At 34.6% G+C, this 16,998-nt stretch overlaps 1 protein-coding gene across 1 annotated transcript; it reads left to right on the top strand.

Moving 5' to 3' along the window:
• The first annotated feature begins 2,663 nt into the window (after positions 1–2,663).
• On the top strand, positions 2,664–16,373 carry LOC132562333 (uncharacterized). The gene is given in 12 exon segments (XM_060227069.1): positions 2,664–2,699; positions 4,162–5,133; positions 5,281–5,498; positions 5,905–6,260; positions 7,047–7,363; positions 9,196–9,378; positions 10,621–10,831; positions 11,513–11,661; positions 13,836–14,023; positions 14,327–14,490; positions 15,536–15,641; positions 16,244–16,373. Coding segments are annotated over 12 exon segments (3,030 nt in total).
• Positions 16,374–16,998: the final 625 nt, after the last annotated feature.

Below are 16,998 nucleotides of genomic sequence, written 5' to 3'. Positions count from 1 at the left end.
CTCATTAATTTTACATTTCACTCCTGACATAAAATTTTCAGTCATCCTAAAATTTCTGGAATTAGACATATTGTTAACATAATGACATTTTTTAAAATGCAGTTCAATGTTTTGATTTTTTACGCGTACGATCTTAGGCCTACTTGATTACACTTCAGTCTGTATCTCATGAATCCAGGGTGAAATGATTTACTGTACAAACATCTATCAGTGAAAAATATTGTTCTCCTGATGTAATGAAACATTAAACATTAGCAGTGACTTTAATTACCTTATCTGGGAATAAACCCATGTCTGGCAATTAGCCATGTTCCACCCTTACTAATAATTGTTTAGTGGAATTACAAACGAATGCTATATAGATGTCCTTTAATAAGTCAATTTCCAACTTTGAGTCCCAAGTAATTTGTTTGTCACCTTGTTTTTTTGCAAGAAGAAAATGATACACTGCTTTATACATATTTTGTAAGGCACAGTATGTAGACCCCCCCATCTCATTTCCCCAATACTCCCACCCCCACCTACTTCAGATATTCTTGGTATGCATTTATTGACAACTGATATCCAATATCCTTACATGACAACAGATCAGTTACATTTCATAAATACAAAGATAATGTGAGCGTCTACAATACAAAGATTTTATTCAATGTCAATTATTCCACACATTATATTTGTATTTTTGACTTCATTATTATATCAACATCGTAAGAAGTATACCACTGTGTAAACATCAACCCTGAGTCACTGTTTTGTAAACTTATACCCAGAGTTGTATTGATGTGAATGAGAAATCACTTCTCTAAGGTCACGAGTGCTTTAATACTTGGTATTATCTTAAACTTAGATTAGTACTGAAATCAGATCTCACAGTTAGTTACATTAGTAGTACTACACTTTGAAATAGTATACTCCAAAAATTTGGTTTATACTAGATATATGATTAGTCAATTATTACAAGTATGCAAAGAGCTACATGTATACATATGTGTAGCTGTGGGGTGTACCGGTTTATCACAGCTGTTATCATTTCAGCATACTCTGCCTGTATCTCTGACCCTCAGTTATCTCAACATTGTTAGATTATTGGTAAACATCTGCCGTATCTAAATTAAATTGACTTTTTGTTATTTTCCACACAATTATGACACTGATTTTTTTATTTTTTATTTTTCTAAATTTACACCATTTCAACATCATTTGAGTCTCTGTTTTATCAATTATGTTAATTTTGTAATTTGAATTTTAATAACTGGGAAAGTCATATAGAAAGATTTTGGTGTGAGATAACAATGCTTGTGTCAGGTGTGACTGGGACTTTGCTCACAGCAGTTAAAACAATTATCAATAGTGATTTATGAGCCAAGTACAGTACATCTTATCATGACAATGGATGAAGACATGGACATGTGATTCTGTCAGGACAAGTTACACAGGTACTCCGTAAGGAAATATTCCGACTATACTCCAAACATCTACCATCACATGTGGTAGTGTTACAACAAACGTACATATAAGGTAGGTATAAGTAAACCATTGTTGTGCAGTATGTTCAGTATTTCACAGGGCTGGTATTTTGCAGTGGATCCAGTTTGAACTAGTTCATGGGCATTCAATTTAGGCATAACTATACATCAGTATTCACATAAACATACACATCGACATACATTTTCAGATAATTTTATTTGTTTTAGACTGTTAGCTGGGTATTTCGTACTTTCTTCAATGACCACGAATACAGTGAAATTAAATCCCTCACAAATATTTCATTAATTTACCCAAGTATTAAAATCTCCAACAATTTTCATGCAATTTAGAATGATTTTCACAAAAATCTTTTCTGGTGGTTTGTCCATTGATGCTGACATACATGTATGGCATAATGATACCCACAGCCAATTGAATATTTTTTAAGGTATCAGGCATGAACAGATATTGGTGGTATTCCATATTCAATGTTGAAAATATCTAATTTAAGTAAATGAACTAGAAAAGTGTGTTTGTAGGTAACCTTTATGTCATACATTGTTAACATTCAGTCCCCAGTAACAGATTCCATGGTACATTGATAATCATTAAAACTTTATTCATTAATTATCTTAAATGTATTGATGTAGTTGATAGGATGTCAAAATTACCAGTCTAAATTTCCAGAAAGTTGTCATATTTATATAACAATAAGTCTAACCCTAATAATAACCCATGCCTATAACAGTTCAATATTATCACTAACAGATACGGCTTTAAGGTCCTGTAATAAGCCCACCTCTTAACTTTGAGTCAGAGTCATGTGTTGTACTGTAGAATATTTTAGATAAACAAAAGAAAAACAATACATCAAATACAAGTGTGTACAATGTTTGAGACAATCTATATATGTACTTAATAAGTTGCTGGAATGGGCTTTACATTCTCACTAGAAACCCTTTTATGAAAGAACCGCTGTCACATTAGACCAGCATGTATGGTATTTACAGAATGATAATCCATACCTAATAACCATAATCCCTTTCATGACTTTTCTGTTGGCTCAAATTAGGTGTTAGTTTACTTCTGAAAATTTTTTTTCATATTTCTTAAAATTCTAACACACTATTAACACCGACATTCTAGATTTCTAATCTTTTAAAGCTTTTGTAGCTGGTAGCCTGTAGCTGTACATCATGGGACACCTACAGTGGTTACTCCGTCACCTAATGGTAAGTATTTATACCAACATGTCCATATTACACAAATCCTTATCTAAGATTTGGAGCAATTCTTGTAGAAAACAAAAAAGATGACAGGTTTTTCACGGAAACCAAACTTCTTAGAAATCAAGGATTTTAAACATACAAGGGGATATAAAAAAAAAACTTTGAACTTTGCATATTACTTTCTTGTAAGACGGTACACACACCACAGCATACATACATCGGTGTCCTAGGTACTGATTTCATGAAGAATAGGATGATGAAATGTATCTAATCCTGCACAGTCAATGTTTAAGAGCAAATGACTGCATCTTCCCTTCTTCTGCATCAATTAAACCCTGGGTGAAGGAATTCTAGTGTGGGAGAGAGAGTTTATGAGATGATTCTTGGTGAGGACGGCCATCAACCAGTTTTGAAAACACTGACACTGTGGACAAACTAGCGATGGAAACAACTGAATCACTCTTTACGAATTAGTAGAAGCAACTGGCCTTTCATATAGATCCACACATGACATACTTCATGACAAACTACATATAGTCAAAGTAGGTGCAAGATAGGTTCCAAGAAGTAATGGCATGAAGCCATTGAAGGTCACCAACAGTGGATCCTTGCTAATGCAGTACACCATCAACCCATATTACTTTTATTTAAGTTTGTAACCTCTGACAAAACCTTGCTTTGTAATTCTGATTAAGAGTAAACAGAAATTAATCAATAAAATGGAAATATGCCACCTCTTAAAGGACAAATAAGTTCAAAGCCACCAGATCTATCAAGAAGGTTATGGCGACGTATTTTGGGACAGTAAAAGGAGTGATTCACATTGATTACCAGCCAGTTGGAGAGTATGATGCTAACCGACTAATCTAGTGTGCCCAACCATGGAAAATCTGTTGCCTGATTCTTCCTCACCAGATAGTGCTAGTCAACACCAGCTGACTGCTTCAGTTTTGCTATAAAAACCTTCCTCACTCATCCTATTATGGAGACCTAGACATCAGGGATTCCAACCTCTCACCCCAAACTAAAGAAGAAAACCACCATCGGGTCAGAGATTTGAGAATGATGATAAGCTGTGCATTACCATGGAGGGCAGGTTACATGATCAAGATGTTGAGTTCTACCAACTGGAATTTAGTGATGTTGTGTTGTAAGGGGACATAGTTGAAAAACAAAAAAGTATAAGTCCACATGTCTCGCACTTTCTGTGTGAGCCTCTAAATGTCCCCACATATATTGTAATGATTATGTACACATGTATTTTCATTGAGTCAAGGAAGAATCATGTAGAGGTCAATGATTTAACAAAAAATAGATGTAGTAATTGTTGTTAAAAAGTCATTGATGTATTTCATCCAAAAAATTACATAATACACAAGTATTCATTGAAATGATATAAAAATATAGATACAATAAACTTGCCTTAAGTACTCAATTTGTGTATTCTTCTCTTTGTGTGTTTCAGGTTTGTTTGTTGATACATTATGTAATATCTTCTCCATCAAATCCAAATACCACACATTCCATTCCAAGTTCTACAACTTCAAGTCCACATACCACACATTCCACTCCAAGTTCTACGACTTCAAGTCCAAATAACGCACATTCCTCTCCAAGTTCTACGACTTCAAGTCCAAATACCACACATTCCACTCCAAGTTCTACGACTTCAAGTCCAAATAACGCACATTCCTCTCCAAGTTCTACGACTTCAAGTCCAAATACCACACATTCCACTCCAAGTTCTACGACTTCAAGTCCAAATAACGCACATTCCTCTCCAAGTTCTACGACTTCAAGTCCAAATACCACACAAACTTCTCCAAGTTCTACGACTTCAAGTCCACATACCACACATTCCACTCCAAGTTCTACGACTTCAAGTCCACATACCACACATTCCACTCCAAGTTCTACGACTTCAAGTCCACATACCACACATTCCACTCCAAGTTCTACGACTTCAAGTCCAAATAACGCACATTCCTCTCCAAGTTCTACGACTTCAAGTCCAAATACCACACAAACTTCTCCAAGTTCTACGACTTCAAGTCCACATACCACACATTCCACTCCAAGTTCTACGCCTTCAAGTCCAAATACCACACATTCCACTCCAAGTTCTACAACTTCAAGTCCAAATACCACACATTCCACTCCAAGTTCTACAACTTCAAGTCCAAATACCACACATTCCACTCCAAGTTCTACGACTTCAAGTCCACATACCACACATTCCACTCCAAGTTCTACGACTCTAAGTCCAAATACCACACATTCCACTCTAAGTTCTAAACCATCAAGTCCAAAAGCGTCTTCATCCAAACATGAAACGTCTCCAGTCAGTGAACCGACTGCAACAACACCTCCAACTAGCCCAGTATCAGGTAATCTCTAAATTAATTCAAAGTTTACATTTCAGTTATAAAGTAATTTAGTCTGATATGTTAGGAAAGTTGTGGTATATATAATTAAATTTGATATCATGTTATACAGAAAAAAATTCTGCTGATTTTTCCTACTTTCATTAGAAATATGTCCTGAATAATTGTAAGTATGAATTACATCTCTTAATTTGTTGTAGCATCAAACGGGATTAGTCATCATTTCCAAATTACTTTCAGGGAAGGTGACCATTATGGAAGTGTACTACAACCTGCCACAAGGTCATGACCATGATGACATGCCCGAGTTTCTTGAGCTTTATGGGGATAGAGATCTGTATTTACAGGGTTATACCATTGTCCTGTTTGCCGGGGATGAGATGGAAGCTTACTTGATTATCTCCCTTGATGGATACAAGTATGACATTTTATAAAACATTTTCTTGGATATACCGTTTTAGTCAAAATTCTCTATGACTTTCCTTGAATTTGAAAATACTTATTTTGAAATTCAATGGGCGAATTTTATTTATTAAGGTTGTTATGGTGATAAATGCCCATGGGTGGAAATTTCAATAGTTAAAGTAAAAGAATGTTATAAAATTCTATTGTATAATGATGTTATAAGACGATATTCATTTTTCTGCTCAAAAATTAATATTTTGATTATTTTGAACAATCTTATTTGTTTCTAATCAAAATAAAAAAAATATGAGATGATTCATTAATTTTAACAGATTAAACAGGTCATGATATGGCCCATATAATGTAAACCAAACCAGAATCAGATGATTTGACAAATCTGTTGTGTCTTCTTGTTACAGACTTCCACATACAAATGCAGCTTTTGTAATAGCCACATTCAATGCATCATTTGGACCAGACATAATACTGACCAACAAGTCCTTGACCGGTCCAAGCGGCGAAGTCACCATGGTTGCATTATATAAGAATCACAGTTCTTCTTTCACGCTGGACAGCACACCAACTCGTGATGGTCTAGTGGACTATGTTGTGTATAGTTCAGGTACTTCCGACATGCCGTCATACATTCGTGATTGGAGTTATGGATTTAAGGCTGTGGTCAAAGACAGTCATCATCCTTATGAGTCAGTCAGCAGATGTTACAGTGATGAGCCAAATAATCAGCGGGCGTTTACTCTATCACTTCCAACACCAGGTAAATAAACAAGGTCTATTTCTGAATCTAGTCAAGTATAGATTATTCCTAGCCCAAAAATATTGTCTGGTTCTTCTTGCTTTAGTTACTGTTGTTGCTTTTGTTGTTGTTGCTTTTGTTGCTTTTGTTGTTGTTGCTTTTGTTGTTGATGCTTTTGTTGTTGTTGTTGTTGATGTTGTTGCTTTTGTTGTTGATGTTGTTGCTTTTGTTGTTGATGTTGTTGCTTTTGTTGTTGTTGTTGTTGCTTTTGTTGTTGTTGCTTTTGTTGTTGTTGTTGTTGCTTTTGTTGTTGTTGTTGTTGTTGTTGTTGTTGTTGTTGTTGTTGTTGTTTCTCCTTGTTCTTGCTTCTTCTTCTTCTTCTTCTTCTTCTTCTTCTTCTTCTTCTTCTTCTTCTTCTTCTCCTCCTTCTCCTCCTACTCCTCCTCCTCCTACTCCTCCACCACCTACTTCTTCTTCTTCTTCTTCTTCTTGTTGTTGATGTTGTTGCTTTTGTTGTTGTTGTTGTTGTTGTTGCTTTTGTTGTTGCTGTTGATGTTGTTGTTGTTCTTCTTCTTCTTCTTCTTCTTCTTCTTCTTCTTCTTCTTCTTCTTCTTCTTCTTCTTCTTCTTTTCTTCTTCTTCTTCTTCTTCTTCTTCTTCTTCTTCTTCTTCTTCTTCTTCTTCTTCTTCTTCTTCTTTCTTCTTCTTTTTCTTCTTCTTAATAAAAGTTTTTGTTTGTTTTTTACCTTGAGAACACTGGCACTGGCAGTCCAGTCCATCTATTGATATGGTATGTTTATTTACAAAGGGGAAAAAAATGCCTGTGATCTGAGAGATAATTATCCAATTATCAACGAAATTGGACATGTTGGAAAAAATCACACATGTTTCATAGAGATACAATATTCCAACAATGCTTCACAAGCCTTGAACTCCTTCTTCCTGGCCATCTACAGTCTGGCTACTACTGCAGGCCATCCCATACAGAATGTGACCTTTGACCTGTGGAACGAAAGGATTGATGAAAGTGGGTATTATCTTCTGAATGGCACATCTAATGGATTGCTCACTTTGGATTGTGAGAAAACTTTCGTGGGTGGAACCATTGTTGTGGTGCTCTATCAGGTAATTCGCTGATTGTGACTGTAAACCCTCTCCAAATCAAACATCGTAGTGAAGACACTGGTTTTATTTTGAATGACAAAATAATATATATCTAATTTAGCTTTGTTGTAATGATTCATTATAATGGAATATTGGTTTTCTACACTAACAGTTAATCAATTATACAAATTGTATATGAATAAACTGGTTAAACGTTGGAAAGCACTTTCTATCAGTACATGTTTACAATTAGCCTGAAATAATAGTTTACACCGTTGTTATAAAGCAAGCTGTTTGTGTGACTGGTAAGTTTATCCATGTAGAAGATATTATAAATGCAGTATGAAGTATAAGGTGAAGCAAGCCACAGACCTCACCAATGGCAGATAACCAAATTATTATTATATTAGTATCCTCTCCTGAGGTGAACCTATGACACCCCATCACCCACCCCCCCCCCCCCCAACCAAAAAAAAAAATAAATAAAAATTTGTGAATTGCGTTCATATTTACTTTCGATATCAATATACTTATTATCATGTACATCATCATATGACCTAAATCTGACACTTGTGATAAGCTAAATGAGTTTACTGTATAGTATTTAACACCAATAAGCAGTAGCCGATGTATGGTAATAAGCCAGTCCATATCTAACTCTTTGTAGTAGAGTTTTGGCGCCCTAGGGTTAGTGCAGGATAAATATGATCACCTTTAACTTTTTGATTTTAACATTACCTTTCACCTTTGTACACTTGCTTTACTTTCTGTAATGGTTCAGCTTCAAGCGTTCCTTTCCTCATTACCATAATTAACCTGTCTACAGGTACTTTCAGATCTAAGACACTTCTCATTACCATAATTAACATGTCTACAGATACCTTCAGATCTAAGACACTTCTCATTACCATAAATTTACCTGTCTACAGATACCTTCAGATCTAAGACACTTCTCATTACCATAAATTTACCTGTCTACAGATACCTTCAGATCTAAGACACTTCTCATTACCATAAATTTACCTGTCTACAGATACCTTCAGATCTAAGACACTTCTCATTACCATAAATTTACCTGTCTACAGATACCTTCAGATCTAAGACACTTCTCATTACCATAAATTTACCTGTCTACAGATACCTTCAGATCTAAGACACTTCTCATTACCATAAATTTACCTGTCTACAGATACCTTCAGATCTAAGACACTTCTCATTACCATAATTAACCTGTCTACAGGTACCTTCAGATCTAAGACACTTCTCATTACCATAATTAACCTGTCTACAGGTACCTTCAGATCTAAGACACTTCTCATTACCATAATTAACTTGTCTACAGATACCTTCAGATCTAAGACACTTCTCATTACCATAATTAACTTGTCTACAGATACCTTCAGATCTAAGACACTTCTCATTACCATAATTAACCTGTCTACAGGTACCTTCAGATCTAAGACACTTCTCATTACCATAAATTTACCTGTCTACAGATACCTTCAGATCTAAGACACTTCTCATTACCATAATTAACCTGTCTACAGGTACCTTCAGATCTAAGACACTTCTCATTACCATAATTAACCTGTCTACAGGTACCTTCAGATCTAAGACACTTCTCATTACCATAATTAACCTGTCTACAGGTACCTTCAGATCTAAGACACTTCTCATTACCATAATTAACCTGTCTACAGGTACCTTCAGATCTAAGACACTTCTCATTACCATAATTAACCTGTCTACAGGTACCTTCAGATCTAAGACACTTCTCATTACCATAATTAACTTGTCTACAGGTACCTTCAGATCTAAGACACTTCTCATTACCATAATTAACCTGTCTACAGGTACCTTCAGATCTAAGATACTTCAACAAGAAATTTTCTGCTGACGATACTTACCAGTACCTCATAGACGGAGTAGCATTTAACATCTCACAACCACTGGAAACAAGTCTGGCCAAGATAGTGTTACCTGAGAAACAAGAATTCCCGAGGCTGTCACTTCATGATGGAGGATCTTTGTTCTTGGTTGGTTTTCAAATATATAAGTTCAATGTCATGTTGATGATGTCTTTTTTCAACAGAAACCTTTTTTATGCTCCCCAAAGGGAGAGTATATAGTAACTGCTTTGTCCATCTATGGTAATATTGTCCAGAGCATAATGCAAAAACTATGAGATAGCAACACAAACATTAATAGGTATATAGATCTTAGCAAGAAGACGGACAATGCACAAGAAACATGACTCTCTTTTTCATAATTTTAGAGTTATTGCCCTTTGTTATTTTTCTTGCTTCCTGAAGGGAGAGCATAAAGTTGTCGCACTGTCCATCCATCTGTGTTTTTTTGTTCCTCCATCATAATTTTGTCCTGAGCATATCATAAAAATCATAAGAGGTATCAAAATGAAACTTCATAGGTAGATAGATCTCAACAAGGAGAAGTGCAAGAATCATAGCTCTATTGAAAATTGGTCATACTAAGGAATGAACAATATACCAGATTCAGGGACTTCAACTTTGATTAAATTTTGTGTCCAATAAAGTCATTTTCGGGGAGCATTCATCAGTTTCACCGATTCTCTTGCTTCCCATGTATACTATGTGAAGATTGCTGAGAGTCTTTTCTGAGTAAGGATGTTACAGATAGATCCCTGTGTATATCAATTGTCTGCTTTCAGTATCATTGTTTCCCAGTGAATAAAAATGATCTCCCCCACAAAAATTGTTCAAGGGGTTGTAAATAAAAATTGTCTTCTCTAAGTTTGGACTGAAATTTAAAGGATATCCAATGAGTAAGGACTGTTACATGTGAATATAAATTGTCTCCCATGAGTAAGGACTGAAATATGAATTGTATCTTCTGAGGAAGGACTGAAATTTAAATCATCTCCTTTGAATAAGGGCTGATCCCTGTTAATATAAATTATCTCCCCTGAGTAAGGACTGAGATATAAATTGTCTCCCCTGGGTAATGACTGATCCCTGTACATATGTGTTCTCGAAACATTGATAATTTGGTTTATACAATCTCGTTGATTTTCTTCATGTTCTCACTATCTTTCTTTGATATATACATTAGTCGAAATGTTTGTTTCTAACAATGCCTTGTTGATGTACATTGTATACTGATAGAGAATTTTGTGTCCTTTGATTCGTTGATATATGAAATACATGGTAACAGTTGGTTTCTTTTCTTCACTTTTCTTTGCATGTCTACCTGCCATTGATTTCTGATGTAGACCTTTTATTGTTTGAAATATGTTTTAGTCAGGAGAACAGACACTGTCTTCATGTGGAAGATTTATCTATAACTTGACAGACCCTACCCCTGGAGGTCCTAACGACTGCCCTCTCAGACCTTCCATACTGCCCACTGTTACCATGTCAACCTCACACCACACTGTGAAGCCGAATCATGTCTACATCAATGAAGTAACATATTCGGTCAAAAACAGCGAGGAATACATAGAGTTCAAAGGTAAGATAAATTAAGAGTTCTGAAGCGTAATACATACATGTAGAGGTCAAAGGTAAGATAACCATAGAGTTCAAAGGTCAGGTAAATCAAGAGTTCTGTAGCGTAATAAATTGAGAGTTCAATGGCAAGGTAAAATGCTTGTAGAGGTCAAAGGTAAGATAACCATAGAGTTCAAAGGTCAGGTAAATCAAGAGTTCTGAAGCGTAATAAATTGAGATTTCAATGGCAAGAAATACATACATGTAGAGGTCAAAGGTAAGATAACCATAGAGTTCAAAGGTCAGGTAAATCAAGAGTTCTGTAGCGTAATAAATTGAGAGTTCAATGGCAAGATAAACATACATGTAGAGGTCAAAGGTAAGATAACCATAGAGTTCAAAGGTCAGGTAAATCAAGAGTTCTGAAGCGTAAGAAATTGAGATTTCAATGGCAAGATAAAAATACATGTAGAGGTCAAAGGTAACATCAACTGATAAATTTGTAGTTCAAGGGCAAGATAAACATGTAGGTCAAAGAAAAGAAAATAGGTCTGGTAGGTGAGAAGTACAGTTGTTTCCAATATTGCAGTGTACTAAAAACATCAGATTTAAAGGCAGATAATTGAATTAATAACATGAAAAATATTCCTGTATTTTCTATATAACAACAGTCTAAATGATTAATCTTCCTTGAATTTTTCAGGTGACACTCATGGAGACTTTAGTCATTACTACATTATACTGTTTAACACCTGTACTGGGGAAAAGATTGGAGGTGTTCCCCTGAATCATGCTTTAGATCAAAAGGGATTTCTACAGTTTAACCATACGTCTACACACACCTTCTTAGAGGTAAGATAATCACACTTTTACTCACACCTTCTTAAAGGTAAGATAATCACACTTTTACTCCTATCTTCTCAGGGTTAAGATAATCACACTTTTACTCATACCTTCTCAGGGGTAAGATAATCACACTTTTACTCACACCTTCTCAGGAGTAAGATAATCACACTTTTACTCACACCTTCTTAAAGGTAAGATAATCACACTTTTACTCCTACCTTCTTAAAGGTAAGATAATCACACTTTTACTCATACCTTCTCAGGGGTAAGATAATCACACTTTTACTCACACCTTCTTAAAGGTAAGATAATCACACTTTTACTCACACCTTCTTAAAGGTAAGATAATCACACTTTTACTCATACCTTCTCAGGAGTAAGATAATCACACTTTTACTCACACCTTCTTAAAGGTAAGATAATCACACTTTTACTCATACCTTCTCAGGGGTAAGATAATCACACTTTTACTCATACTTTCTCAGGAGTAAGATAATCACACTTTACTCAAACCTTCTCAGGAGTAAGATAATCACACTTTTACTCATACCTTCTTAGAGGTAAGATAATCACACTTTTACTCATACCTTCTCAGGGGTAAGATAATCACACTTTTACTCCTACCTTCTTAAAGGTAAGATAATCACACTTTTACTCATACCTTCTCAGGGTTAAGATAATCACACTTTTACTCATACCTTCTCAGGAGTAAGATAATCACACTTTTACTCACACCTTCTTAGAGGTAAGATAATCACACTTTTACTCATACCTTCTCAGGGTTAAGATAATCACACTTTTACTCCTACCTTCTCAGGGGTAAGATAATCACACTTTTACTCATACCTTCTCAGGGTTAAGATAATCACACTTTTACTCCTACCTTCTCAGGGGTAAGATAATCACACTTTTACTCATACCTTCTCAGGGGTAAGATAATCACACTTTTACTCCTACCTTCTCAGGGTTAAGATAATCACACTTTTACTCCTACCTTCTCCGGGGTAAGATAATCACACTTTTACTCATACCTTCTCAGGAGTAAGATAATCACACTTTTACTCACACCTTCTTAGAGGTAAGATAATCACACTTTTACTCCTACCTTCTCAGGGTTAAGATAATCACACTTTTACTCACACCTTCTCAGGGTTAAGATAATCACACTTTTACTCATACCTTCTCAGGAGTAAGATAATCACACTTTTACTCACACCTTCTTAGAGGTAAGATAATCACACTTTTACTCATACCTTCTCAGGGTTAAGATAATCACACTTTTACTCCTACCTTCTCAGGGGTAAGATAATCACACTTTTACTCATACCTTCTCCGGGGTAAGATAATCACACTTTTACTCCTACCTTCTCAGGGTTAAGATAATCACACTTTTACTCACACCTTCTCAGGGGTAAGATAATCACACTTTTACTCATACCTTCTCAGGGGTAAGATAATCACACTTTTACTCACACCTTCTTAGAGGTAAGATAATCACACTTTTACTCACACCTTCTCAGGGTTAAGATAATCACACTTTTACTCACACCTTCTCAGGGTTAAGATAATCACACTTTTACTCATACCTTCTTAGAGGTAAGATAATCACACTTTTACTTACACCTTCTTAGAGGTAAGATAATCACACTTTTACTCATACCTTCTCAGGAGTAAGATAATCACACCTTAATTCAGTCCTGCCCACATGCTTCAAATAGAAATTATATGTCCTTTGTTAGTGGATTTGCCAAGATGGGAACAAACTGCAATGTTTGATTTTGACAGTTAAATTTGTTATATTGTGTTGTAATGAATCTTTCTCAAATATTATATGAAAATTAACTTTGCACATATCCTGTTTAGCTGGTTGATAGGAGGGCAACTACTAAATATTTCTTGTTGATACTTTTCTGATAATAATAATGAAATTTCTGTCAAATTTAATATGGACATTTCCCTTGTTGTTATCATAGAATTACTTTACGTTTAAAAAATCAAATAATTTAAGAAGAAAAAAAAAATAGAAAACTTTACTTGAACCACTACAAATCATTCAATGGTATGCATGGAAACCTCTGTGGAAATCCTTCATGAATAGTGGTCAACGTTTGTTCTGAGTAAATGCAGCTAAATTAATGTGTGTTCACTGGAACTTAACATACATGACATGTTCTTGGCAGACCTTGAAGCACACAGGGAGTATAGCCTTAGGATTGTACACACATAATGTAACCAGCATCAATGTCACTCAGGGACTTTTGGATGCAATCGTCATGCAGACTACTACAAATGGAAACTGCTCTTTTTTGTCCTTTTCTCTGAACTATTTGACACCAAATGTCTTGAAACCAATATTCTTGAGTAAAAGGTAAGATTTCTTGTAATAGTAAATTATAGTAAATATTGACCTTGATGGTTGATTGTTAAATAACTCAATTGGCACTTGACTATTAGTTTGTAGGTTCTGTCAAGTCTGATCACATTTTTGTGTTCATATTACTTTGTGTTTGTGACCCATTCTGAATTCAGTTTTCAAAATAATTGTTTTTAAAACTTCTAGAAATTTTTAGTCCTATTGCAACATAAAGTAATTATACAGGATAAAATTAATTTTGGAAAAAGCATGATCTTTTCAAATCCCAATAAATTTGCATCATTATTTTTATTTCAGTGACCTTGACGATGGAATGACCTTAAGTCGATGTTCTGGAAACCTTCGGAATTCTAGTTCCTTTAAGGTGACCAAGTTACTAACAGAGAGTACGCCTGGTACAGAAAACATCTGTGATACTCCAATACCACATGTGTTGCCAGTCCAGGATGACAAGAATCCCAGTAAGTCATAAAATCTTGGGGGAAATCGTCTCTGCAGTGAAATTCTCTTGTAATTTCATACAAGTTATTCTATTACGCCATGGGATGAAGGTGACCGAAATAATGTCACAGTGACCTAATTTCTTACTGCACAGAAAATCAAATATGAATATTAAAGCTGGTATTTTCAGTTTCTGTATACATTAAGTTGCATTGTTAAATTTTGGGATGAGAGTATTTCTGGTTCAATAACTATGTAAAATTGTTACATTCTGGAATAAGGGTCTCCTGCTCGACATCACTAAGTCACGGGTAAACTTGACTGACCAATGAATGAACATTATTTACAGGTCATAATTTCTTGAACTTCAAATGGAATAATAACTTCCTAAACACATATACCATTTATTCTACAAAGTTTATGTGCTTGCCTTTGTGACCATTCCATTCAAATGAACTGTAAAAGATTTCCTTCTCCTTCATGGAGGATCTCAAAACTTTGTTAAGTTGCAAATATGAATCTATACCTTGAAAAAGAACTAGATCAGCATGATTAAAATTTCCACTTCACAGAACAGGGAACAAGAATCTTATTGCAGCAGTTGTTTACTTTTTGTTGTCTCTTCTTTATTTCAATATAACCTATTTTTAAAATTAAGTAGAAGTATGTTCTATCTGTAGTCAGATTACTCAATGTTGTCTGTCTGTGGTCAATTAAATTGTTAGAAATTTTTCAACTCCTTGGTGATGAGATTGTGGTATCTCAACACGTGGATTTCAAAGTTGGCAAACATAAGCCAGGAGGAATCAACTGCAGGGGAGAAAAAATAGCTCCCTATTTGAATGAGGTAAAGTGACCTCAATACCCAGGGAAAGATTATTGAGTTGCCATACGTACTCCTTTTCCTTAAGATACCAATATTGTAACCCCAAATGCTTCTGTGATTTTAAGTTGATGGTAAAATATCAAATAAAATCTTTTAAAGCTCATCTATAATTTTGAATGGTATCAATCGAATGACAACATGAAAAAAATAGTTATTTTTTAATTTTTTTCACCTTAAAGATGCTGTTATGATAACGATAGCTGTGGTAGCTTCCTGTCTGGTTGTCTTCCTGATCATCTTCGGTGGCCTTGTTGTCATCATGAAACGGAAAAGAAGAGGAGTTCTGTAAGTATTGAGAAAGTCCACACTACCAACAGGATAAAGCTTTACTTTCCCATTGGTCAATATATTTAATTTGATAGGTTATATAATCCATCTATCAACCTCAGAGAATAGCCACATCTACTTGAATTTTTAAGTCCGATTGTTTCAGCCATCCAGCTTCATTTGTTTTTCGTTAATAGGGATAGTTATCATGTGTATTTTTTTCCCAAAAATATTTGTTCTTATGACAGAGATCAACATCACAGGTGTCAATCTAGTTTTTTATTTTACAATTTTTAACAAGCGTTCCAAGGTTCCATGACGTAAGAGAGGATGAACCCAGGTCCTAATATTAGCATCTCTTCCAATCATTTGCTGGGAAATGAAAAAAAACTTGAAACCTTACAAAAATAAATAATAATTTTTTCTTTCAAAAATTTCAAATTCAGACACAGATCTCTGATACATACCAGTTATGTATGAAAATAAAACATTTGATTATTAAAAAAAAATGCCTACATTTAAGAATTCTGTATTCATTTAAATAAATAATGATAGAATATCTACCATGCAATAGACATTCACAATTGTATAACACATACATGTACTTTGCTTTGCTACAGACAATTCCGCTTAGCCATCATGAAAGATGACGATGATGATGAATTGATCAGAAACTTGGATGATCAACAAGAAGACCTTATATGCTTCGACAATAATGAAGATGCAACTTTTGATAACAAAGTTTACTAAAAATTGTTCCGGGATGTTTAGATGTGATCATTAAATAACCAAGGCTAAGAAAAAGATTTTTCTCATTTATGTATAAGAGGACATACTAATTTTTGTATGTTTGTATGGGTGAGAGGATCACATGATTAGTCAGAGATGCCTTGAAACATGCACATGTCATAAATGTCACACGATACAAATGTTGTAAAGCTATAAATAAATGATACTGAAAAATGGAAATTTTAATGTGATATAAACATAGTTTTTTTTTTCTTATGATATAACCATAATTTATGTGAGGAATAGAATCATAAACTCTTATCCAATGCAGAATTGATTAAACTGGTTAAAGAATATGATGTGTTGCCTATGTATAAGCTCATGACATATAAAACTCACTTTTTATTATTGATAGATTCAGTTAACATGTTAGGGTACCATAACATATTTATTGTAAAGTTCCATTTTATGTTGTATCAATGCATGTTCTCAGTATAGGCAATGTGATATAGGTTTTTTTATATCAGAAATGACTCATTGCTTGTACTGTCATAGTTTGTGTTGGATAATTAAACAGAGCTATACTTGTAAGGTGAAATACCTGGTAATTTGTCGAAATGTTGCACATAATGAGTTTTTATCTATG

The sequence above is a fragment of the Ylistrum balloti genome, unplaced genomic scaffold, assembly GCF_031769215.1.
Source record: "Ylistrum balloti isolate Yb309-2 unplaced genomic scaffold, AGI_CSIRO_Ybal_v1 Utg371394, whole genome shotgun sequence".
NCBI classification, from domain to species: domain Eukaryota; kingdom Metazoa; phylum Mollusca; class Bivalvia; order Pectinida; family Pectinidae; genus Ylistrum; species Ylistrum balloti.
This window is presented reverse-complemented; position numbering and strand designations above follow the sequence as displayed.